The sequence below is a fragment of the Anoplopoma fimbria genome, chromosome 15 (assembly GCF_027596085.1).
Source record: "Anoplopoma fimbria isolate UVic2021 breed Golden Eagle Sablefish chromosome 15, Afim_UVic_2022, whole genome shotgun sequence".
Taxonomy (NCBI): domain Eukaryota; kingdom Metazoa; phylum Chordata; class Actinopteri; order Perciformes; family Anoplopomatidae; genus Anoplopoma; species Anoplopoma fimbria.
Window position 1 is genome coordinate 20,124,388 of NC_072463.1, and position 25,749 is coordinate 20,150,136.

A 25,749-nucleotide genomic window follows, 5' to 3' on the forward strand; every position below is an offset into this window, starting at 1 on the left:
CTTTGTTTTGTTTTATTCCAACAATTCGTTAGGAGGCAGAATTCACATGGCTGCTCAGTGTCTAGAGGAAGAGCCAGATGTTTGCAATAAAAGCTTATTACAGTTTGGCTCTGTCGCAGCTGTGGTAGACACTCGTCTGCCCTTGATGATGGGTTAGCGGGAGTCAAGAAGCATTGAAATGAAATAAAAAGGGAATTAATTGTAACTGCTTGGAAAGAGCAATAATGGGAATTGTGTGCCCTCGTGAAACGGGATTAATGCTCTTGAGGTCATTTTGGTTTTTTTCCGTGGGTGCATTCCAGGGCTTTGACATCGGCATTATCAGTCAAAGGAAATACAAACAGCCCTACTATATCTTATCCTACAAAGCAGAGAGGTCCATAAGTAGTATGTGCAGCTAAGAAACACAGCTTTTTAGCAAGATTTAGGCTAATCTTCTAAATTTGCATGATATAGCACAGAACATTACCTCATGGAATCCATGATTGGTGAGTAGTCCTCGTACCAGGCGACTCTCTGTGCGCACAATCTTGAAGGCCATATGATATCGCTCTATGGTAAACAAAATCTTATATAAATATGGATAAATTATATAATAATTGGATATATAAATATTTCCAACTCATTGGAGGCTCCACATTTTTTACAATATTATCATAGCTGTTCTCATACTCATTGTTTAGTTTCGACAAATTGTAGTGTACCTCCAGTAGAGCAGATATTTCCATCTTTTGAAACAGCAGCTTCAGGGAAAAACAAGAGAATTGGGATGGTCTTGCTGAGGCCACTCCAGGCAATGCAGGGATGGTCTCTAGTGGACAAACAATTAGATTATACACACTCACAGTTAGAGGCAGATTTTTAAAAAGTCTGGGACCCACAGAACACTGATAAAAATCTGATAATCAAGAAAAAAATTACACAGAGAAAAACTTCCCTGCGACAATATCATAAAGATGAATGTACTATGACCTAACCTATACGGGTAGTTTGCCATTTATTTCAGTCAGCCAGATAGAGACAAAACCAAACACATTTTCAGGAGGTTCTGGGGAAAAACAAACCCATGTACTGTATTAACACCCTTGACAAGCTGCAGACTATCTGATAGTACCAGACACAGCCTGCTTATCAGGGGCTAAAAATAAGATAAGGTAGCATGATGATGGAGTAGAACTTAATCAGGCACAACCGGTCTTGTTTAGGTGGAGAGGCATGTAAACAATTGCTGCCCATGTCAGACAATGTGGCATACATATTTTCCACTGTGTTGGCTCTGTTACACACCCATAAACAAGGTGATTTGATAGTATATAAGCCTGCTTTTTATTTTGACCATAAACCAAGAATCAAGACTATTGAGATACAAGATGTTAAGGTCTTAGACAAAAAGGCCAAAGTGTTGCCAGCACAGTAATATTTTAGTAAAACGTGAACATTTGAATTGCAATTATTTGGTTAAAAATGCATCAATGCCCATTTACTTACATGTGTTTGTCTGTATGTGTTCTATCTGCCTCCTGTATTTGTCTGCAATGCTACACTTGGTTGTCCTTTGCATAATTTAGTTTTTGTGTCTTCATAAACTTTTAGGATATTTTAATGTCAACTAAAATCCCTTGCCATTAAAGAAAAAAGTGATAACATTCAAGTCAGAGTTGAGCAGGAGATTTAAATCAAATTTGCAGCCAATGCTTGTTTGGTAATAAGTTTAAATGGGACAGGGTGTACTGGAAATAATACAATTATGTAACATAAAATCAAAGTGTTTAACTTTAGAAGTGTGTGAGAAAACAGTTTTTTTAGTGATCTCATGTCTTTACTTCTATGGTAGCATCTCAATGCAGCCACATCAGTAATAAGAGCACTGGTCGGCTGTAGGTTAAACCATAATACAAAGCGATAAAAACGTTCAGGAGATGGAAATAAGACTAAAAGCAGGCTCAGTGGCTCTCACTACTCTGTGACTAAGTATGGCTTAAGAGGGAATTAGTTGGAAGGGACAAGATAACATAGTCACAACTGTTGCTGCTATGATCTATAGCTAGACGTTCCTCTCTCTCATTCAGTTAATCTTTCATCAATTATGCTAAATGAAAGCTTCCTGGAGGTTTCATTTTGTCTAAATGTATCTTTGCATAAATTATTTAACAGGCCCTCTCCTCTAATCACAGACCACTGTACATTTTTTTTATTTGTATTCTTATTTTTTATTTTATTCTATTTTTATTTTTATTTTATTGTATAATATGTGTATTTATTATCTGTTTCTGTGTAGTTGAGCTGCTGCAACACTTGAATTTCCCCCATGGGGATCAATAAAGGAATATAATAATATAATAATAATCCTGCATAGATTACATTACACAATCAATAAACTATAGCAAATTGCAAAGACAAAAACTTTCGGTACAGCCGGGAAAAAAACCAATGCTTTTGATTAGCATGGTGTTTCATTAGGACTGTATTTGGAGGGGAAGTCTTGAGGTGAGTTTTTACAGCAGGATCAGTAGGCTAAGAACCTAACTGACACGACCGGCTACCTGCGTAACTCAGACAGCAACGTTCACAAGCTGCACAGACCGTGAGCAATATCCTACTCGTCTCCATCTCCCTTTACAACTGTCTGTTATTAAAAAAACATATCAAGGGAGGATCTTGTATGGGAAGAGTGTTTGGGATAAGCAAAGAAACAACATAGGTACAGTACCAGTCAAAAGTTTGGACACACCTTCTCATTCAATGGTTTTTCTTTCTTTATTTATTTATTTCTACATTGTAGATTAATATTGAAGACATCCAAACTATGAAGGAACACATATGGAATTATGTGGTAAACAAACAAATGCTCAACAAACCAGAATATGTTTTATATTTTAGATTCTTCAAAGTAGTTGAATGAGAAGGTGTGAACACACTTTTGACTGGTACTGTACATGTATAATGTAAAGCACAAGAAGGATGTCATCAGTGTGCTCTAATGTAAAAGTCTGCACCCACCTGCTCCTCAAAGGCTTATCAACACTAAAGGAGACTCTGAGGTGATTTTGCATTTGGATGTGAACCACAACACCCCTTTAGAGCATCTTATCTCAATCTCAATCAGGCTTTTTGTTCACTCTTTGAGCTTTAAATAATAGTTAGTGTTGCTGACTACAGTACCACACACGTGCACTGACTAGTATGTGCTTCTACAGCAGACAAGGGTGATTAGCTGACTCTTACCCGTCCTCTGAAGAGGACTCACAGTCCTCCTGGTCACGGACCACAGCAGGCATCTTCACGGTAGAAGAGGACGAGCTGCCCGGGGGGGTCCTCCTGGCATCAGGTGTCTAGTCCTGAGCATGGCACCTGACGACAGAAGATGTCATGAGTAAACACACAGAGACCATGAGCAGCATTAGCTCCACCAGACTGAAGGGCTGGTGCTGCTGCAGGGAGAGACCCGGGTCTGCTGGTCTGAGACCGCCGAGGAGACGCTCCTCACCTGCCTTTGTCTTTATCTCTGAGGTCCTGCTTACTGCCAGATGATCATCGCGGTTAATCTTCCTGTAACTACAACAACTGAGTAGCAACAGAGCAGGGCGCATGCGCAGTCGCGGACAACATCCATTCGTCCATCTGACCAAATGTATCTTTGCAACCGTGTGCATATTGTTTGATTAGTATCTGTTATCAACTGTTATACTTAAAACAGTGACATCACTTTTTCCTTTTTCGGATATTACGGTTGTATTAACGTTAGTCGAGTTATTTCCCCCCTACAGTGACGCCTCCTCGCGTTGTTCTTCCTCAACCGCTAAATAAAAACGATTTAACGAAGACACAATTCATTACGGAGCACTCTCCCGTCCGACATAACTCTTTGGTTGAACGCAGCCTAGCCCACAGTCTACAGGTGACCGAATTGTTCGCTTTCTATTGGTTGGCTGAGAAAGTGGGCGGGATCAGAACGCTAGTATGGGCCAATCAAATGAATGGTATGTTTGGATGGAGCCATTTCCTAAACCCTGTTATTGGTCATCGCCCTCATTCCCAAGACTTACCATATTGAACACAACACCGTGGTTTGTTGGCTCGAGTCCTGCATTTCCAGTCAGCAGGTAAATATACCCACAACTCATGTTATTGTTTTAAATCATAACAGGCTCGTTCGCTATATGACATCTGTGCATCCGTCTGTAACATGACCAGCTGATCACCCTGCACATTGACTTCCCCCTACGACAGGTGCGTCCCACAGACAGGTCATGAGTCGCTTCCTGAACGTGCTGCGGAGCTGGTTGCTGATGGTGTCCGTCATCGCGATGGGAAACACCGTGCAGAGCTTCAGAGATCACAGTTTCCTGTCAGAGAAGCTCTACACAGGCGTGCCAGAGTTTGGTGAGCAAACCAGCTCGACAAAAAAAAACACACTAAGTGGACATTACAGCTGTGCATTTAGATGTATTATCACCATATGATGCTGACAAGTGTTCATGAGTTTGTTGATAGGATTCCTCAAAAATATATACAAGTTTATGAAATGGCATTGGATTAAAAAAAAATATTTGAAATCTGAAATCAGCTGCTAATACTACATTCAAGCTTAACATCTCTATTTGGATAACCCAAATCCCCCCCCACCAAATATTCAGATATGATACTATGCCGTGTGGGGAAAAGCAACTGTATCATATCTTATTTATGTAAAAAATCAATAACAATCTTTAGTTTTGGAGTCACACCAACACTGGATGTCAGAGGCCAAAATCAATATTTTAAGTTAAAGAAAAATGTGATAGAATACTCAATAGTGGGCCGTTACCTGGATAAACGTTTTTCATAAGAATACCTTAAATATTGTTGTTGAAGAATTAAAGATATGTTGGCTCATAAATGAGACATTTCACAGTTAAAAAGATAAACATTTACGTTATTTCTGGTGGACAATGTATAGGTGATACTGTTTCTAAATGACAGAGATCACAACATCTTGTTCTTTTGAGTACTGCAGTTTCTTGTTATTTATCCGCCAACATATACTGATAACAATATAGTGTTTGTGTCAAGTAAATATAGGCTAATCCGAATTACCGACCAGGCTTGTATCAAAACTTTACCTTAAATATACCTTAAATTAAGTTTAGGTAAACTAGGATCCACAGAAGCCATGGTCCCTCATTCCTGATTTTCTGTTTACTCCTCTCTTCCATAGTGAACGGTCTTCAAGCTAGAACATTTGGTATTTGGACATTGCTGTCGTCGATCATTCGCTGTTCCTGTGCCATTGACATCCAGAACAGAACGTAAGACAGCTTCTCACTTCCTGCACCTTGTTTCGGCTTTCTCATACTGTATGTTCTTACTGTGTGTCATACCGGCTCCTGCAGGCTGTATCACATCACCTTATGGACATTTGTGCTGGCGTTGGGCCACTTCCTGTCCGAAGCCTTCATTTACAAAACTGCTCCTCTGACGATCGGGGTCATGGCACCTCTCATTGTGGCAAGTGAGTGTGGACTATGATGGGAAATGTATTTACATTATCTCTTAATTGATCAAATCTTTGGTTTTAAAGGTATTTTAAAATCATCATGTGTTCTTCTAGGTTTCTCCATCATAGGAATGCTGATTGGATACCAGTGTATCCCAGAGTCACAGGAGGAGGTTGGAGCAAGACAGAAGAAGCGTAACTGAATCCTGGCTGTTTTGATTTCCCTCCCACCTCCATAATGACCACTAAACAGTAGTGGACTGGTCCGAGTGTTCTGCTTCTTCCTTGAAGAGAATGACATCTGGCTGTATAGTCATAATTTCTGTTACACTTTCTATAGACTGTATACAGCTTCATTTGGGCTGTATTTAATGTTTTCTAACTGACATTTTACAGTTCACAGAGTAATGAAAAACGGTTTTACAGAAAGTCAGGTTATACTACAATCATAAATATGTGCCAGTGTATGATTAATTTAGTCTTAGCTGATCAATACATGGAGGTTTTATTAAGTTCGTTTTGTACTATCTGAACTGTTAGTGGTAAATGATGCTCATCCTTGTGTTTTCATGCTCAAAGATTTCTTTGAGGATGTTTTATTTCTCCAGACTACCACTTCCTACACATATTTTTATTCATGGTCAACCAAAGAACTCAGATGACTATACAGTACACAACTATGCTCGCAATCACAAAGTCTACTATTCCTGTTGACCTGTTATTCTTGTTGTTTGTTCTGTGATGTCAAATGTTTGTGCACCCTTTGAATTCATGCACAATTGTTGTCCTATAAAAGTTTTTTTTAAATGAAGTGTTTTGATTGCAAATGTTTTCTACTAAGGTAGCAAGCAAATTATTTTTTTGCAATATTTTTGATAAACATCTCATATTTGGGCTGAAGCGGGGCGGTTATTTGGGTGGAAAATCCAAATGCAGAAAACATTAGCATGCTGCTATGAGTTTCAAAGAAATATAACTTCTAATATTAACATCCAAAGATACATTCAGACTACAGTGGAACCTTTTTGTTGACGTTTTCCAATTTGGTATGGAACACAACAAAGTCCTCTGATTCCTGTTTTTTATTGCAATGATTTTTACTTCATTTTATTTGAGTCATAGAAAACACTACACTGTGTAAACAGTCAAAATAGAATACAAACTCTGGGGATGTAGAGTTTTTCACAGCACTGTGAAATATCCTAAAAATACCACTGAAAGAATAACTAGCAGCTCTTAAAATCACATACATAACCAATAGAAACTTGCCACAACAAGTAAAACATGTTAATGAGAAACAAAAAAAACACTGGGTACACAGCATGGACTACATTTCTCACTAACACTTTTTACAAGCTAAGTAGCTTTACACATTCCAGACGCTTTCTCATGCAAACCCAGATATTTATGACCAAATGTTTTTGGGAGATCATTTACAGTAAAACAAGAAAGAAAATTACCTTTAAAAGTAAATTCAGATGCACAGCATCAATCATATTTTATAAACAAAAGTAAAACTTCCATGTGATCCTGAATGGCGGGCAGAGATGATATGACTTGTTGAGCTGATGGTCATGAGGGGAAAACACTACACGGTTACACACAGTAAGAAACACTCACACAACACAATTTAAATATTGCTTATTAGATGCATAGAACTACAGAGGGTGACAGTAAAAGACTGTAGTAATGTTGGAGTCACTAAACTGGCCATTTAAAATGCCTACATTGGTTAAATAAATGTTTACAAAGATAACTTAGACTAGGTGTGTAAAACCATTGAGGTTGTGCATGACTAACGTGTGCTTTGTTTTGGATTAGCTAAATTGCACTTGGGATACTAGTGTGAATCAACCATACGGTAAATCAGATGTACAGCAGGCCGGCTGCTTCTTATGGCCTCACAGAGGGCTGCTCAGTATGATTCACTCTCCTCGTGCTCACTCTTCACAGCAGCTTTTTCTCTACGTGGCCATGTGTGCATGTAAATGTGGGTGCATGACAGTGTTTCTCTTTTTATCTGTCATGGTGTCTTTGTCAGACCTCCTTAGAACTTCCCCTGCTTCAGGACCTCAGGCGGAGTGTCGGCTCCTTCCAGATCGGCCGTCCCTTTCTGTAAAGGATGAGGACAGAAAACAATTACACATCGTCCAACAGATGAGAAAAAGTAGATCTTTTTTTAATCAGAAGACACAAATTCATCATCACAGCCTTCAAAAATACAACAGAACCACCGACCAAAATGAGTCTGTACATTACTTGAGTATTAATCTCGTCTTTATTCTCATTCACCTCTTACATCATATCAATATGATCCATAAAGTGTTATATACTCATCAGAACCTCTCAGTTTATCACAAATATCCAATGATCACTTTAAATCTTCCCCTAAAAAGTTGATGTGATTAAAGCAAAATAAAGTTTATGCAGAGTGACAGCAAAAGACTATTGAAAAAAAATATTGGAATTTAGTTTTTCTTAAATACTCATTTTATCTTTAAGATGAGTTTTGTTGGAGGCTGTTATCCTGAGATAAATAGATTTATTTCACTATAACAGTATTATTGATACTAATATTTACAAAATAGCAGTCATTCTTTTGTGAAGAATTAATTAAATCTTATATGTTTGTAAATTGAAACACAATGTGGTTTGTAAAAGTTTTGTTGAATGTAACATTGAAAATAACATTTGTTTACTGTCACACGTTACTCTCGTCCATTGTGTGTGTGTGTGTGTGTGTGTGTGTGTGTGTGTGTGTGTGTGTGTGTGTGTGCGTGTGTGTGTGTGTGTTTATTACTGGTGTTGAAGCGTCACAGAGGATGTGTCCCTACCTTGTCAGGTGTGTGTTTTGGTTTTTAGTGAGTTTATGTCAATGCTTCCGTTGCCAGTGGGCCTTGCCCGTTGTGGCCCCGTAGTCCTTCACCGATGACACAGAGCCTGTAGGCTGGAACAATAGCTTGGGTGTCACATCTCTGAGGGGCCTAGAGGGGCCACCTCTTCCTCATTCCTCTCCTCCATCCCACACCATCACCACCACCACATTGTCCCCCACCAAACCATGCACACCAAACTAATACTGCCTGCTACCTTCACTCTAGACCAGCAGCCACACTTACACTGCCTTTAGTGAAGAGAATACATGAGCAGTCAGAGTCTTTCCTGCAAATCTTGCTAAAAGTAAATAACAGTGTTTGTTTGGCCATATTTATTTTGATATATGTTACATCTATCACCCCTTTATGGCTTATTTCAATTGTTGTGCATGCATCGTTAGTCATCTCACTGCTGGTCTTCTCATTTCTAACAATTTAACATAACTGGCTCATTAATAAAACAAGGAAACTAGTGGTGGTCTATCAATATATCTTATTTAAGTTTTAATAGCGTGCTGGATTACTAGAGCTTTCTATTTAAGTGTATAATGTTATAATTGGAATATTATGAACAGAGAAAGGATGAAGAAAGACAGCAAAAGAGTTCCCTAATTTGTTGTAAATAAGGCAACGGGTGAGCAGCAGAAGACACAAATGTGAAATAATATTTTAATTTCTTTAAAAATTTCAAGGTGATTCTGATCAGCTGGAGTCCACTGGGTTTGTTTTATGTTGGACTGAATTGGAATCTGTGAGATGTTCAGTATTCATGTAAACTACTGACCAAAAAGATGCCTTAGTTTCAGATTAACTCAATAAATGGAACCTCCTTTTTATTTATTAACAGAAGATTGTGGTGTGTTTTTATCACATTGTTGCAGTGATTTATAAAACGCAGACAGATTACTGATCTGTGTGACCGCTGTCAACTGCACTCTTAGTTAAGTTGTTATAGCAACAGATGGTAAACATGCTGTTACAGCAAGTTGGAGAGCCGTCAGACAAAGCAGAATTGTGCTTTCTGTAAACAGCATTTGAAAGTAGAGGAATATTTGTTGTGAGTTAAGAGAGAAAGCCTCCACCAGAGCAGCATTGCAACACCAACATTCACTCGTGTGCATGCCTGCAGCGGTGCACTGCAGTGTGAGGACTGCAGAGAACCAGTCAGAGTGCATTAAGCCCAGAAGCCATGGCGGCATCGAACACATTCTTTCTCCAAAGGGATGTGAAGATCCGAACTCTGACTTCATGCAGCACACACGGATGTACTTACACTCACTGTCCGCACCTCATCCTTTTGAAGGTTGGCCTTATGTCGTCGCAGGTCCGACTTGATAAAACCTGTGATACAGGAGAAGAAAAAAACTTTGCTTATGGAAGTCATGGTCTGTGTGGAATTAATATTACTAAACTATATCAAGGCAAAAAAAAGAAATAGCTAAGTGTAGCGCTGCACAGTTAACCAAAATGTCATCAAAATTGCAATATGGCCTACTGCAATTTTCAAATCGCAGGAGGTGCAATATTTGTTTAAGGCGAAATGTGTGTCAAAATACTGTCATAAACAAATATCGTCATGCTGCAGAGATACACATCATATTATACAGACTTAAGAAAACATCTTTGTTTGATACAAATCCCTGCAAAAAAAACACACCATTATCATTTTAATATGTTTTTCAATGAAAATGATAATAATGTTGTAAAGATTATTATCCCCTCGCTAATCAAATTGCAGTTGCAATATCATTCAAAATAATAGAAATTTGATATTTTCTTCAAAATCATTCAGCCCCAGAGGTGACTCACTTCTGTAAGTCAATAGAAGACTATTCAAAGCACTAGCCACTTTTCATCATCTTTAAAATGAGTAGACAAAATTCTATACAAAATGGTAACAGGGTTGCATAACACAACCTGACGTATCTCATGTAGTTTTGAAACTACAGACAATATCAGAGAAATTTGTATTTGTTTTGTGTAAATGTTAGTGCACAGCCAATAAATGTCATCACGTCTTTGAAAGTTAAGGAATTTTAAAGAGCATTCTTTTTGTTTGATATGGAGCATTATCGTATAAGATGAAGCCTTTATTTTCATTCAATTATGCCTTTAATAAGTGGGGATTCTTTGTTCAGCCACTAGGGAGCAACCTTATCCTATGAAAGACAAGACTGGGTTTGACAGTCGTGCTCAACCTCTAAAATACAGTGTTTGGAATTTCCTTGGAATATCACATGCATCCACGGTTGCTGATATGAGGTCAATGTCCCTTGCTGTTTTGAGTCTTTCTGTCTTGTGACAACAGGAGGGGCATGCTGAACAAACAGAGTAGAGGTTAATATCGTACCGGTCAGTGCTGTTCCTATTAGCAGGATGATACACAGGAAGATGTTCCCTGCAAAAGTGCCCCATTTATCAATAATCTTCCCTTGGGTGATGGTGAAAATGATTCCAAATATCTGAAATGAGATTAAAAAAAAAAACACTAACAGCCCCAACCCAACACATCTTGTATTCTGTGTTATACATTAACAGTGCTAACATTACTGACCTGAGCTGAACAGTTAAGCAGTCCAGATGAGGTTCCCTCTGATTCTGGATAGGTGAGCTCTACTGCAAACTCAAAGCCCAGAGGTAGATATCCTGTCATGAAGAAGCTAAAGACAAAATTAAAGGCAAAACAAACAAAAGTGTGTCATCTACAGAAGTTTTCCTCCCTACCAAAGAATAGAAAAAAAACAAAATCTAAAAGTAGGGCGAGTATAACTGTATAATACTTCCTGTCTGGGTTTCAGGAAAGAAAAACAGACAAAGGAATTGCTATGGAAACCAGTTATGGGCCTAATCAGCTTACCGTAAATAGCAATAGTTGTAGGGACAAAGCACGAGGACTGCAGGGTCAGAAGAGCATTAATATTGCCTTGACAAAGCAGTGCTCATGCCAGATGAGAGAAAAGTAAAGAAACATGAACTACATACAGAATGGTTTAAGCCATTAATTCTCTGTCAGGGTTCCCAGTCTCACTTGAATATCATATTTAACGACATTAATGAATTCGCAAAATCAAATTGGCATGTTTTAGGGTGAGAAGTTGTTCAAATTGAAACACTTATACTTGTGATCATGTTTATCAATTCATTGTTATATCAGATTTATTTTCTTCTATGTGATTTTCTTTCAGGATGACATGTTGTCGATGAAAAAATTACGAAGTCTAGAGATATGTTGCTCACTTATGAGTTGGCTCAACAAATCTTAGATTCAAGTCTCAATATTTCCAACCCTGCAGGAACCCTGTTAAAGACAAATAAGTGACCATTGGTTTTTTTTCAAATAGAATGTCAAACCCTGGCTGTAATGTTTACGACCTCTGTAGTCAGTAATCTGAAATGGTCACCTACCCTAAAAGTCCACCAGTGACAAACACCACCCACAGGTGACCCAGGTTGAGGGTGACGGTGTAGATCATCATCCCAATCAGAGAGAAGAGATAAACGGCCAAGGTGGTTTGTCTGAGGAGACACGAGAGGAACACAGTTTAAATAGCACTATGGCAATTTGATCAAACGTCATTCACAAAAAGGACAAACGGCTTGTGGGTAAAAAGACTACTGTAACTAAAAATCATCTAAGAAATCCCATGTGATCTGATTATACACATACAAATTGTAAAACAAGGGGGAAAATATTTCCTGATAATCCATCTATAGTGTGATAATTCTGTACTTAAAATATCTTTATAAGCAAAGGAATATCCCAATTTTAGTGTTAATTCTTTGTGTTCAACATCGTTTTCCTTTGAGGACTGGTGGTTATATGATGCCTTTACATACTATAGACACCATGTTGCATCTGAAAGAAAACTTGCTATTAACACACTTGTTTTGATCATTTAGTCAGCTGGGTTAAACTGGGAGCCCTGGGACAGTCTCACAAGCCAGTAGATCTTCTACTCTACATTTAACATGCATCATTTCAAGTGCCTAATGCGTTAAATGTGTGTAATGCATATCATGATACACCCAATCAGGAATCATGCCTAAAAAATATCCTCAGATTCTATAACTATAAGAAATAAGAAAGTATGAAATAATATTTTTTATAGTTATCTTAAAAGTCAAGGATTTCTTTTATGCCAGGGCAGTTATCTTTTTCCAGAAGGATGTCCCACTTGAAATCCCTCCTCAGCATAAACAGTATTCCTGAGTTACTAAAGACCCCTCGCCATAACCCATGCCATCTGCTCAAACAGGCTTACTCCCCTTACTTACTGGGGGAGCTGTCTCTCGTACAACCACGCGTAAGATAATGCTGCAAAACAGTTTAGTTAATATAACACAGTCCTTTGACTCTCTCTCACATGAAACAATAGGAGTGTGAGGGTCAACAACGTAAATCTGGGCCTGACTGCTTTGACAGCTAAGCATCCCAATGGCACGTAAGGAATCTGAGGGCCAAGGATTTTTTTTACAATCATAATAGTTTGCATGCCGGATCCCTGAAGGCACTGTACCAAATATCTATCACACGGAAAACAGCGGGAAATAAGTGGTTACTTTATGAAAAATAAGTTGACAAGTTATATGTTTTCACATGCTTAATAAAGACAAAAATGACAACAACAATAATCAGATATCTATTGGATATCTTCACTTTTAGGATTGAATGATTGGTATTCTCCATGTTTTATGTGCTGGCTTTAGATCTTTAGACCCGGGAAGCACAGCAGAGTAATGCCTGTCAGTTCAGTTTAGCAGAGAGGGACATCACATATAAAACTCAGTTCCGCTGGTTTCCACTATTGTTCAAAGTGGGCACGAATTCACTTGGTCATCACCCTGTTAATGGAAAATGTAAAAGACATCCATGCAAGGATGCCATGTTTTAAATCAGAGAGGGACTTTTGAATCTGAAGACTGAAAAATATGTTGAGCATTTCCTTTAAGAAGTGACAGAGAGTTTCTGGTATCACTTTTGATAAGAAGGAAACTGATATACCAATTGTTTGACATGCAGAACTATGTCAAATCTATGTCTAGGCGGCTGTGGCGTAGTGGAGAGCAAGGTAGTTCTCCAATCAGAGGAACGATTGGCAAGATACTTAACCCCAAGTTGCTCCCGAAGGCTTGCCATCGGTGTGGACTGGATGTTGCATGAATGTTAGTTAGAGTCTGATGGTGGCACCTTGCATGGTAGCCTGTCATCAGTGTGTGAATGGGTGAATGATATGTAATGATATGTAATATACTACTGACTGTAAGTCGCTTTTGATAAAAGCATCTGCTAAATGACTGTAATGTAATGTAATGTAATGTAATGTAATAAATTAAGATATAGGTTCCACAAGAGACTAATTTCCTGCATTTGTGCACCTGATATACAACTTAAGATTGAGAGCTGTATTCACGCCATTACATCCCAAAATGACTTAGATTCCCATCAACCTCTGCTGGACTTCTGTTTGATGTTTATTAACAAATGTCAGAATGCTCACATACTAAACTAATATGGTGAACATGGTAAACAGTAAACATGTTCGTGTTAGTTTTGTTGGAACATACGTGTTTTGGCCATAAGCTTTCCTTAACATTTTTGTGAAAGTATGGGGCTGCTATGCATCATTAAAAGTCTTACAAATGTATTTGTGAGTGCTGACGACTTCATATGCCAATTTTGTGATTTTTGGGTCTGCACCCATCATTTATTTAAGAAAATTGAGATGAGCGCATCAGTTCTTTTGTTTGGGCATTTTATCATGCTGACATTAGCATTTAGCTCTAAGCTCAGGCAAATATCTATCTATCTATCTATCTATCTATCTATCTATCTATCTATCTATCTATCTATCTATCTATCTATCTATCTATAATGAAAGTGCTGCATAACAAGCTCCGCCGATTGAGGGGTGAAGTCCTGCCCTTTAAGGTGTACCCCAAGGGACTTTATTTTGGAAAAAATATGTAAAGTAGTCCACGTCGGTAGTTAGAAGGAAAGCTTCAGGGGGAGTTTGGCTGAGTTTTGGCTTCCTCTTAACGGAAGCATGACTTAAGATCAGTTTTGCAGTTTTTGGCCTTCAAACTGTACAGAACAATAGTAAAACTGTTATTTAGAAATATCTTACTTGTATGTTTTGGTCCTGTCCAGCCAAATGCCACATATGAGGGACCCTGCCATGCCAGCAGCAACAATAGTTAGACCAATTCTCCCAGCATTCACCTCTTCACCCTGAGAGGAAAAACATTATTTGTTTGGTCTTACAGACCATATAAGGCATCTGTTACATTTGCAGCTATCTTGTTAACAAACAATCTCCCAGACCCCTAGTTAACTGTGTCAGGGTCATCTCCTTGGCAGCTTTTTAGTAATCAGTATCCAAGAAAACAATACAAGTGTCATAATTCTGGGCTTATTGCCACTAAGTATATGGTAGGGGAAAAATGGTTGAGGAAGTTAGGGAGGAATAACACAGAAAACAAAGAAAGAAACAGAGCGTGAAATAAAAGCTTATCTGGTTGGAAATAAAGTGTATTAGGCAGTAGCATATTTTAGAGCAGACACACTGGGACTTACAGGGTAGGAATCAATGATCATCCGATTCAACAGCGTGGAAATAGAATAGAAGCTTCCAACGTTCAGCCCTTAAGACAAGAAACAGAAATCAGCGTCTGTCTATTTAGAGAAGACCTGTAGGGAAAGAGGAGGATGCAGATGGGACCTCATGCTGCCCCCCCCTAAAAACACAGCTGACACCTTCAGACATCAAGTCAGTCCATTAGAGCCTTTAGACTTTTTCACTTTCTTGGCTTAAAGCATGTACATATTTTAACTGGAGCACAAAAACACAACATTACCTTAAAATCCCATTGTTCAGGCATGTTATGGGTACACATTTAGTTGAGTATTGAGTATGCTTCACACTGTCAATCATAGATATTGTCTTCATTAGTGAACTTTGAGCAAAAAATGTGGCATCTTAAAAGTCCTTAAAATCAATGCTACACATAAGCAGTTCACTGGAGCTCCATGTGATATGATGACACATCCTCATATCTGCACACCAGCTGATAAAGACGGTGAGTGTCCACCAATATGAAATTGGCTGCTCAAACTGCAGACATCTATTTTAAGGCATTAACATCTATACATTTGACCTAGATAATGCAAAAACCTCCTTGTCTGTATATGTGATCAAAGTAAGATGCTGGAGTGTGGGATGACCTGCATGTCGCAATTATGTAATTAAGACACCATTATGACACATATGTGACACTGACCAGGACTTCTTCCTCTGCTATCTTTATGATTTCTAAGAAGTTTGATGCCTTAAATATCTCTAGGTTATGGATTGTTGGTCAGAAAAAATAAAAGCCATCTAAAGACATTATCTTGGATTCTCAGAACTTGTGATGGTTATTTTTACGGTTTGGCACAGTTTTCTTGACATTAGCGTGACATTTTTACTCAAATGAATAGGCAATAGATTCATCATAAGTGGCAATCCTGGAGAAACATCATTGCAGGCAACAGGAAGGGACCCACCATAGCTGACCAACAGGAGCATGAACGGCTTGTTGCACATCAGTCCCAAGAAAGAAGCCTTGTACGAGTACCCGTCGGGGGGGATGTTCCTGGCCTGAGCCTGGGCCTGAGTGGGAGGGATCTCTGGCTTCTCCTGAAACACTAGAAGATAAACAGACTTGTGGGTTCCTTCATTAAGCTGGTTGTGATAGTGCATCCTCTGGTCTCTGATCAGCCTGTACAAACAGTGAAGGGGGTAAAAGCCCAGTGTGACACTCAAGGTCAAAACTCACAGGCAGAAGAGTAACAGCTGCACTCCTCTCTCCTCTTCTCTCCCTCCTTCTTTATGTATTAATCTCCTATCTATGCACATTACTGATTTTGCTTCTTCCCCGGAGTTCTTGTGCTTTCTCGCCTCGCAGGTTCCCAGGAATCGGGGTTATATTTGGACTGTCATCGTGCCACCTACTGAGGCCCTGCTGACACCCACTACTACTACCACTATCATTATTAGTCACATTACTATTATTATTGCCTGTACTATTACGCTTATTGACTTGCTTGTACCCTGGAGTCTTTGTGCTTTCTCGCTTCGCAGGCTTCTATAAATCGTGGCTGTACCTGGACCGTGGACGTGCATCCTGCTACGGCCCTGCTGACACCGACTGCTACCACCATTATTATTATTACTAGTCACATTACTATTACTATTACCTGTACCATTAAGCATTTTAGCTTTACTTCCACCCTGAAGCCCTTTTGCTTTCTCGTTCTGCAGGTTTCCATGAATCGTTGTGGTACCTGGACCGTAGTCGTGCCTCCTGCTGTGAGCCGACTGACACCCACTGCTACTTCGATTATTATTATTAGTCACATTACTATCCCTATTTTCATAATTATAATTCTACTGTAATAATTGCTGCTGTTATTATAAGTAGTCTTATTATATGAATCATTTATGTCATATACATTGAATGTGTTGTATCTCTGTTATGCTGCTCATTCTGTACACATGACATCTATTGCATTCTGTCCATCCTGGGAGAAGGATCCCTCCTCTGTCGTTCTCCCATAGGTTTCTTCCTTTTTTCTCCCTGTTAAAGGGGTTTTTTAGGGGAGTTTTTCCTGTGCCGATGTGAGGGAAGGACAAAGGATGTCGCATGTGCACAGATTGTAAAGCCCTCTGAGGCAAATTTGTAATTTGTGATTCTGGGCTATACAAAATAAACTGAATTGAATTGAAAAGCTGCAGCAAATAGATGTGCGTGTCTTACCTTAATTTTATGAACTTTATATTAATGCTTTGTATTTATAAATTAATTTGTACCTTTTGAAATGTTATTATAAGACCAGAAAAGAATATGTTTTTTTATTTTGTTGTTGCAGGGACTTATACACAGAATAGCACGGTCTCTAAATAGATACATATTACATTTAATTTGTAATGCATGTCCCCTGATTGGTTTTTATATCTGATCTGATATATTCCATATTATTACTAAGCCCTTGACACACATTAAAGTGGCCACACAGCAGTTTGCAGTTAATAAAGTAATAATAATGTTGAAGCAATACATGCTGTATCAACATAATAGTGGTTACTATTGTAATAATGTTTTTTTACAATAACATAGCAACTATTACAATACTAAGTTTTATTATTTTGATGGTAGGTTAAACATTTTCTGGGATGAGTAATTACTGTATGTATATATTTTCAGTGTCTCTGAATGCAATAAAAATACATTTTGGTAGGTAAACCATGTCATATTTTATTACTGGATTTAGCAGGTTGCCAGATTAAAATCTCCAAGAAAAAGGTGCAACCCGTGCTAAAGCTCCACCATGTTTCTCTGACTGTCATTGGGTTTTAGTCCTTCATAGAGGTGAATGAAGGATTTGACAGAGCTGATGGGGAAGATGATTTCTTAAAACACTGCCATGACTCCCTGAGTCCCTGCATGTATTTTTGCAGTGTGTCTAAACACATCTCATCAAAGGTGAACAATTACAGCAATTACTGCAGCTGCTCATCCAGTGGACTGCGATGCTGGTGAGTTTTCGGTAGAGAGCACATCTCAGGGAGACTCAGCTCTCCAGCAGTGCTGCCTGAGGAGCCCAGCAGCCATATAAGATGCTCTACTATGAATGAAGTTTTGTATTAAACAGTGAACCCTAATGTTGCAAAAAATCCAACTGGAAAATCACTTGTGATCTGATCGAAAAACACCATTACAATGTCACCTAAAAATGTTATTAGCATTGCTGCAGGACAAAGGAGGTGAGGGAACAGCTTTGTCACCGTCCCTACTGCTGGAAAGCACAAAATGTCAAGATGACTCCTTGCTTTGTATATTTTTACAACCATGACTGTGGGAGTTATTTGACATTGAAAAGGACTTGCAGTGAGCTATTTTTGCGTGAGTGAGCAAAGAGCTCGACAGCTCTTAAACCCTCTACGAGCCTGTGGATGTGAACATTCATCTTACCAATGACCACGAGGATAAAGATGAAGGTGGCCACTCCTGCGCTGATGTAGAACATGATTCTGATGTGGTACTCCAGCTCCTCCACATCTTCCACATTAGGCACAAGGATGGGTGGGAGCAGGAACCCAATGGCGATACCCAACTGTAGGTGAGAGGCACAAAATAAAATAAAAGGACTGCGAGCCTTTAGCTGACGGCTACACACACACAGCTAAAGTCAGTATGCATCGTTAAAGGGGAGAAGCATCATTACATAAGTGGGGAAAGAGTCAGTAAAGAAAGAAAAAAACATGCAGAAAAGTAAAAAATGTGTTGATGTTTTTTTACTCTGCCTTGAAGAAAAATGAAAAGAAAAATCTAAAAACTTCACATCTGACTATTCTTTGACTACTTGGAATGTGTGTGAGTGATGGTTACCCGCTATTGTAAACTGGGACGAATGGGGGGTACTAAACTTTCCGAATGTAAATATGAATGAGTATTGCACTTCCGCAGCTTCTTAAAGCCTTAAGGACATTTCAGAGTGGACACCAGTCAAAGTCCCTCCGCATAAGATGAAAGGCGAGAGAAGGAAAAGTGCAAAAAGTGACAAGACATGTTCCTTTAGCACAGAAATAAGGTCCTTTAGAAATGTTAAAGCCAACATGATTTATCGATGTGCACCTACTACCCTCTACACGACAGCTTAAAGACAGATTTTAAACTTTACTTCTTGAACAATCATTAACCTGTGGTCCTTTTTCTAGAGATTCGTACAACACAGTAACTGGAGAGTCATCCCTGCATATAGTTGTCACATATCGGATGCAAAGAAAAGCCACTGTATTTCTCATTTGTGTGCATTTTGGATAAGTAGAGCAACTCTTGAAGATTGTCAGAAACATGCTTATTCTCAGTTGGTGCATATGAAAGATCTCTTATGAAGTAACTTTTGGCATACGGACTTTTGATCTGTTTGATCTTCAAAGGCTTTGTGGAAATCCTACCTATTTTTTCTTACTGTGAACTATTTCTAAACATCCAAAGGGATCTGGGAACTACTTCAGCCTGACAATTTGGAAGTCTAAGGTTTAGGGACCGGAGCCAAAGGAATAAAGTCGTGGTGAGCAAGTAAACATCAACAACAATGTGTCCTTTTATCTTCAGCGGCAGGGGAGCGGGACTTAAGCACAAAACAAGAACATGCGTGACAATGGCCGGTATGCAGTGTTTGGTCTAACATGTGAGAGAGGACACACTTCAATTGAAGAAAAAACATTCTAGGTTCAGAGGTTCAAGAACATCAGATGGGTTAGACGTCTTTTGTTGGTCTATGTTTATAGGGTTAAAGATCATGGTGCGATCACAAGGCATCCATATATAGCCCAATAAAAAAGAGCAGTATTCATTCACTGCCTTTGTTGGCTTGTACAGAAATAATCATTTAGAGCTAAAAAAAAAAATGAATTATGAAGACAGATTGTTTCCTTTGCAAATCACTCAAAATCGGATCAAACCTGTGTCAGTCTAATGCTCTCTATTCATCATCTTTTAAGCAATTGTTTTGGTCCTATAAGTTGAAATTTACATAAACCATGACAGTTTTCCTTTACCTCAATCTTCAGATGACAGCAATTTAAAAAAATGTTTTAAACTTTCATTTGAATCCCTCAAAAAGTGTAAAAGATTCCCCTTCAATGTGTAATGGAAGCCTAAAGTGTCGGGAAGGAATGGAATGACCTTACTCTCTTTAAAAGGTTGTTATTCAGAGCATTAGCAGCAAACAACTATTTATAATGTAGAGATATGGTGGAGTAATGTCTACCTGAGCAGAGAATGAAGCCGCTCTCCCTCTGTGTGTGTTATAATCGGAGTTGCGTTGTAGCAGAAGCATAGAGACCACCATATGGTTCCCCAGGTAGAGAATGTTAGCTCATTGAGCACTGTTGCTGTTTCTTGCACTGTTAATGCTGTTAGCACTGTTAGCTGTGAGCTACGCGTTCAGCCGCTACCATGTTTGTACCAAGGATTTCGCCTTCCATTCGGCCCACACTGCACAGATGAAAGAGCTCTCTTTCAGTCTTTCTCTGCAACCGACACACACATACAATTATTTTAACACCCACGAGAGAAGTTTTATAATACCATACACACACTGCCAAAGAGGTTTTGAGCTCAAAAAAGCAAACAGAGACACACCTGGGTTCCTAGAACGGCAATTGAACAGGCGGTGGAGACCTCCTGCTCCCCAAACCACAAGGATGCAAGTCTGGACGGGATGCCCAGATAAACAGTGGCCACCGAGCACACAAACTGGCCGAAGAAGGTCATGGCAAACATGTCGGGGTTGGCCGTGCCGGTCTTGATCCAGGCCCCTATGCAGTTGAAAGCTGCCGCCACCACCGTGACCTCCCTGACCCCCCGGTTGTGGAGCGCCCACGTCACAGGCGGGAAGAGGGGGATGTAGGTGAGGAGGAAGATCATGGAGAGCCAGTCGATTGCCTGGGAGCTGATGTTGTAGAAGCGCACAAAGATGTCGTTTATGATGCCGTACTGCATCCACATGTAGGCGTTGGTCATGGAGAAAAAGCTGAAGATGAATAGCATGACCCATCGCCGCTTGTACAGCTTGGTCTCCATCAGTGGGAAGAGCTGTTCAGTGTCCAGGACTGAAGTCTCCAAGGTGTCGCTGCCTTCTCCCAGAGACAGCTGGCAGTATTCCCCCAACCTGGTTCTGTCTCTTCTTAATGGAGACCAGCCATTGCCACTTTCCTCACCAACGCCATCCATCCACTCGTCAGAGAATTCCTCCGGAGGAATCATGTTCCTCCCGCTGAAGGCTCAGGTTTTTGTAGCACTTAGCAACTGAAGGGAAGAGCAAAAAATGTTTTCTTGTGGGACCGCTCGCTCAACACCCTGGAAGTTTACCTGACCTGCCCCTCCCACCCAGCAGGTAGCCTATAAATTGCTGATCATAAACTAGCCTGCCAGCTGTGCCTAAAGTAGCGATTACTGCTTAAAAGTCCTTCTGATTTAGCAGAGGTGGATCTTGGGTGCACTTTAGAGCGACGTTGGAATGCTCTGATCCCAACAAACAGTTGAATACCTGCATGACCAGTTCAGTCATGTGATGAGTCACACTTCTCAATTCAAACTCCTCCTTTTATATTGCGTGATAGGATTAACTATATAGATAAATTAGGCACATGGCACACATACATAGATGTGTAGAGAGGTGTGAAAGTCCGCTAAGGGTGATGTTAAACAATGACTGTACGTTTATCAGAAGCCAGCCAGAAGAAAACCTATGTGTTGTAATATTGCTTTTAAAGACGGGGTGGTGTATAGGTGCAGGAGGGCATATAGGTGAGATCACTAGGACAGGTGAAAGTGATCGGAGGGATTAGAGACCAGGATGACAGTGTGGCCATGCACACGCTATTGTTTGTTGGATTATTATATTATTAGAATGAAAAGTCTTGAAAGCTACGGAAGTTGTCTGTGTTGAGTTCATGCGTCCAAACTAGTTTTTCTTAGTCCAGCAATCACTCAGTGGCTTTGAGTAGCAATAGTCACCACACTTTTATTACATTTTTTCGAACTTGGGGCCTTTTGTAAATAAGCTAAAATAAAGATCTAAATCTGCAGCAAATGAGCCTTCGTTTATCAGCCCATATAGTCAATATATGAGAAAACATATTTAATCAATAACGGTAGATTCTGTTAAAATACCTCTTGTATTAGTACACTTTAAAACAAGTTCAACACTAGCTGTAGGCTTCTCATGCTATGGTGAGGAAGTACGCCTTTCTGCTCAAACACAACATGATAGTATCCCACTGTTTGAAAAAAAACTGTTATTCAAGCAGCATGTTTTTGGTTCTTTGGCTTTGTAGTAAATGCCCGGATGCTTGAGTACTAAAAAAAGCCAGGATTGTAAATGCTCTGCGAGGTGTATTACTCAACCGAGGATTATCACTGTGGGCCATTCACAATTAGTCCTGATTAATCATTGTTTAAGGTTAACAATCAGTGTGATTCAATTTATTTTGGCTTATTCAACGTTCAGTCACTTGTTTCTGTTATATAAATGATTCTATCATGCCACAACTGACTCAAACAAAGCTTTCACGAGAATTAGAGTTGCAACAATTAGTTGATTGAGTACTTGATCGACTTATCATCGATGAAGCAAAGATTTTAAGCAAAACTTTCAGGTGTTGAGGTATTTTAGTCTTCTTTGAAAGTTTTGCGCTCTTGGCCAGACAAATGAGGCATTTTATGACGTCACCTTGGGCTCCGATAATTTGGGCTCCGTTAACTCCGATAACTAACTAAATCAGCATTTTTTGTTATTTGTTGACATTTGATAAACCAAATCATTAAACGATTAATGAAGAAAAAACTATAGTATATATATATATATATATATATATATATATATATATATATATATATTTATATATATATAAATATATAATATATAAATATATATATAAATATATATATATATAAATATATATATATATATATATAAATATATAAATATATATATATATAAACCAAATCATTAAACAATTAATATAAAAAACTATATATATATATATATATATAAATAAATATTAAATAATTAATAAGATAAAATATATAAATATATATATATATATAAATAAATCATTAATAATATAAAAAAACTATATATATTTATATAAATATTTATATATATATATATATATATTATATATATAAATATATATATATATATATATATATATAAATATATATATATATATATATATATATATATATATAAAACATATAAACATATATATATATATATATATATATATATATATATATATATATTATATATATATACCGAACTGTAGCGCCCCTGCTGTTTCAGTCTAGAGCAAATGTATGAATGGAAGGAGTGAAGGGAAGAAAAGGAGATCAAAACCAAAACTCTCATCATATTTAAACTGTAGCCTGAACGAGTTCACTTTTCCTGGTTGTCTTTAAGGAAACACCGCGTAAGTCAGTCTCAGTGTTTCCATATCTAGTGGAAGGCAACGTTATTTAGGCGAGATTGCTTTGCTGGCATTCGCCTTAATTAATTAATGAATCCATAAAAAGCAGCGCAATAAAACGCTTAACCACAGAAGATAAACGGATCGTAAAACAATCCCAGGAACTCATATCTAAAACACTTTCGGTATTTGGGTTATGAAAGTTGCATCACGAACAGATTAAGAGAAGTTCGAGGACGAGGTCTAAACTCCCGAGCTGTCCATATAGCAAACCCTCCAGCCAGCAGCCTGTCCTGACATGCTGATATGTTGGCACAAAGACATACACGTTTACAGAGAACCGACAGTTTCCCATACCTGGCACACGGCAGCATTGCTATACTAGACTTCTACCTTAACGCACTTTACCTGCAGAAGATGGCGAGATGTGCACGTCACCTCCCATTCCGCTGGCACCCGCCCTCCACACAACTAACTTCCGTGGTGCACCTGTGTGGCCTATTTGAGTTTGGCTTAAAACATGTCTAAACATTGACACGTCAAAGTGCTGGAGGTTAAAGATTAAGTGGATGGAAGTAACTGCTAGATACTTTTCAAAAACCAAAACAAGAATACAATGAATGTATTGAATGCAAAACACTGTTGAGGATTAAACCTGTGGTTCCCAACCTTTTTGGCTTGGGACTTATTACAGAAAAACTGAGTCCGGTTTGGGCCTATTTTCAAATGTGTATGAATTGTTAACTGCTCCACCTTAGAGAGATTTCCCAGCAAAAAATGTTCAGATGTTTCATTTTAAAAAAAAGTTTTGAGGCCCAAAAGAGGAAAAAGTATCTGACATTTCACAAAGATTAGGGAAACAAAAATGAATACAAAAATGTTGTAGCAAAACTTATTTTGTTCTTCTTTTGCAGCTTTTTTAATACTCAGGATTATTTTGTTACCCTTTGGTTGGGGCCAACCCTGTAAGGTTGGGAACCACTGGACCAAACCTAACTAAAAAATAAAAAAAAAACACAATTATCTTCTACTCTATACCTCTATGTTATCACTGCTCATTCCTATTAAAGTGCTCTCAACAAGGTCTGTGAATTATCTTGAGTGACCGCATCATGATTTCTGGAAAGACACATTGCTGTTGAGTTTTCAAATGTATCTTTTATGCACCACAAGCCAAATGCCATAGTCCCACTGTATTTAAGAGAAGGCAGACATCTATATGGCCAATATCTCTTAAACCAGGCAACTCACACCAAAACAATCTAGATTGATAACTTACACTATAGGTGAGGGGAACAGTATTGATTGTGGCCTGAGTTGCCCCTTTAATACATCAAAAATGTTACCTATGTGCAAGACTTGTTCTTGGATTGTATTTCTTCTTCCACTAGTTAATATCTGATTGGAGGCTGAACATGTGGACGGCCCAGTGCTTCAACAATCCTCTCGAAAAGTCTGACAAATAAGTAAAATCTCGTGACCCTTTTTTTTTAAGGCAAGCATGTGCAGTGACTGCAGATAAGCGGTAACACATCACCATCACACACACACACACACACACACACACACACACACACACACACACACACACACACACACACACACTAGTCAGGCTCCTGATAAGTAAATGTATCTGTTCATGCAAACTTTGCCAATACTTGCTGAAGCACCACAGACACGTGGTCTATTTGTCAGATATTAAGTCACAATAAGCAGGATGTTTGTATTGGCGTTTAGGTTTGAGATAAATAATGATTGTGGACAGTAATCATAGGTCTATAACTCATCATCTCATGATGCTCATCGGCATGTTTTCTGTGACTACTCCAGTGAAGTTTTCCATGAATCCCTTATAGCTTATTTTCAAAAAAGCCTTTCATTAGTTGTTTCATTTGGAATTCTATCTCTAAATTTTAACACTTTTCTTTTTTTCTTATGTAGCACTTTGAGATTGTTTGCTCAATATAAAGTGCATTACAAATAAAATTCATTATTATTATTATTATTATTAGCATAAACTAAAGGAATTCCACACAAGAGAATGCAACTATTTGCACCTAAGGGTTCAAGCCATTTGGGGTTTACGTCTAATTTAAGCAAGAAATGTAATTTAACACGATTATGATTCATCAACTCGCCTGATTCCCAAAAACTCCAATCGAGCAGGCGGTGGAGACCTCATCCGCGCCGAACCAGACCGACGCCAGGCTGGAAGGCATCCCGAGGATGAAGACCTGGGCAAGGGAACTTACAAACTGTCCGACCATGGTCAACCAGAACAGGTTGGGTTTGGCACTGGCCACTTTGATCCACGTCCCGGCGAGGTTGAGCGCGTTGGCCAGCAGCGCAGTGACCCGCAGCCCTTTCTTATCCAGGA

At 38.7% G+C, this 25,749-nt stretch overlaps 3 protein-coding genes across 5 annotated transcripts in view; 1 reads left to right on the forward strand and 2 right to left on the reverse strand.

The window, feature by feature from the left end:
- Nucleotides 1–3,756, reverse strand: part of ttll5 (tubulin tyrosine ligase-like family, member 5) — a 43,187-nt gene extending 39,431 nt beyond the window's left edge. For both annotated transcript variants that reach the window (XM_054613537.1, XM_054613536.1), the window contains exons 1-4: nucleotides 3,488–3,756; nucleotides 3,226–3,351; nucleotides 705–811; nucleotides 470–552 (exon numbers count right to left, since the gene is read on the reverse strand). In XM_054613537.1, the coding sequence (XP_054469512.1) occupies nucleotides 470–552; nucleotides 705–811; nucleotides 3,226–3,278 (243 nt within the window). In that variant the 5' untranslated portion in view covers nucleotides 3,279–3,351; nucleotides 3,488–3,756. The remainder of the gene's footprint in view (nucleotides 1–469; nucleotides 553–704; nucleotides 812–3,225; nucleotides 3,352–3,487) is intronic.
- Nucleotides 3,757–3,995: 239 nt separating this feature from the next.
- erg28 (ergosterol biosynthesis 28 homolog) lies at nucleotides 3,996–6,266 on the forward strand. Its single transcript, XM_054614472.1, has 5 exons — nucleotides 3,996–4,103; nucleotides 4,231–4,383; nucleotides 5,198–5,288; nucleotides 5,373–5,491; nucleotides 5,591–6,266. The coding sequence occupies exons 2-5, from the start codon at nucleotides 4,251–4,253 to the stop codon at nucleotides 5,677–5,679; spliced, it is 432 nt and encodes a 143-aa protein (XP_054470447.1). The 5' UTR covers nucleotides 3,996–4,103; nucleotides 4,231–4,250; the 3' UTR covers nucleotides 5,680–6,266.
- Nucleotides 6,267–6,562: 296 nt separating this feature from the next.
- On the reverse strand, nucleotides 6,563–23,837 carry flvcr2a (FLVCR heme transporter 2a). 2 transcript variants are annotated; one of them, XM_054613900.1, is made up of 12 exons: nucleotides 23,781–23,837; nucleotides 20,542–21,207; nucleotides 18,364–18,505; nucleotides 15,896–16,036; nucleotides 14,927–14,994; nucleotides 14,478–14,581; nucleotides 11,758–11,868; nucleotides 10,907–11,012; nucleotides 10,703–10,814; nucleotides 9,626–9,693; nucleotides 8,311–8,423; nucleotides 6,563–7,589 (listed from the first exon to the last, which is right to left on the reverse strand). In XM_054613900.1, exons 2-11 carry the CDS (start codon nucleotides 21,163–21,165, stop codon nucleotides 8,349–8,351), a joined length of 1,551 nt encoding a protein of 516 aa, XP_054469875.1. In that variant the 5' UTR covers nucleotides 21,166–21,207; nucleotides 23,781–23,837; the 3' UTR covers nucleotides 6,563–7,589; nucleotides 8,311–8,348. The 2 variants fall into 2 exon arrangements, with proteins under 2 accessions (XP_054469875.1, XP_054469874.1); XM_054613899.1 differs by having other exon boundaries at nucleotides 23,730–23,803.
- Nucleotides 23,838–25,749: the final 1,912 nt, after the last annotated feature.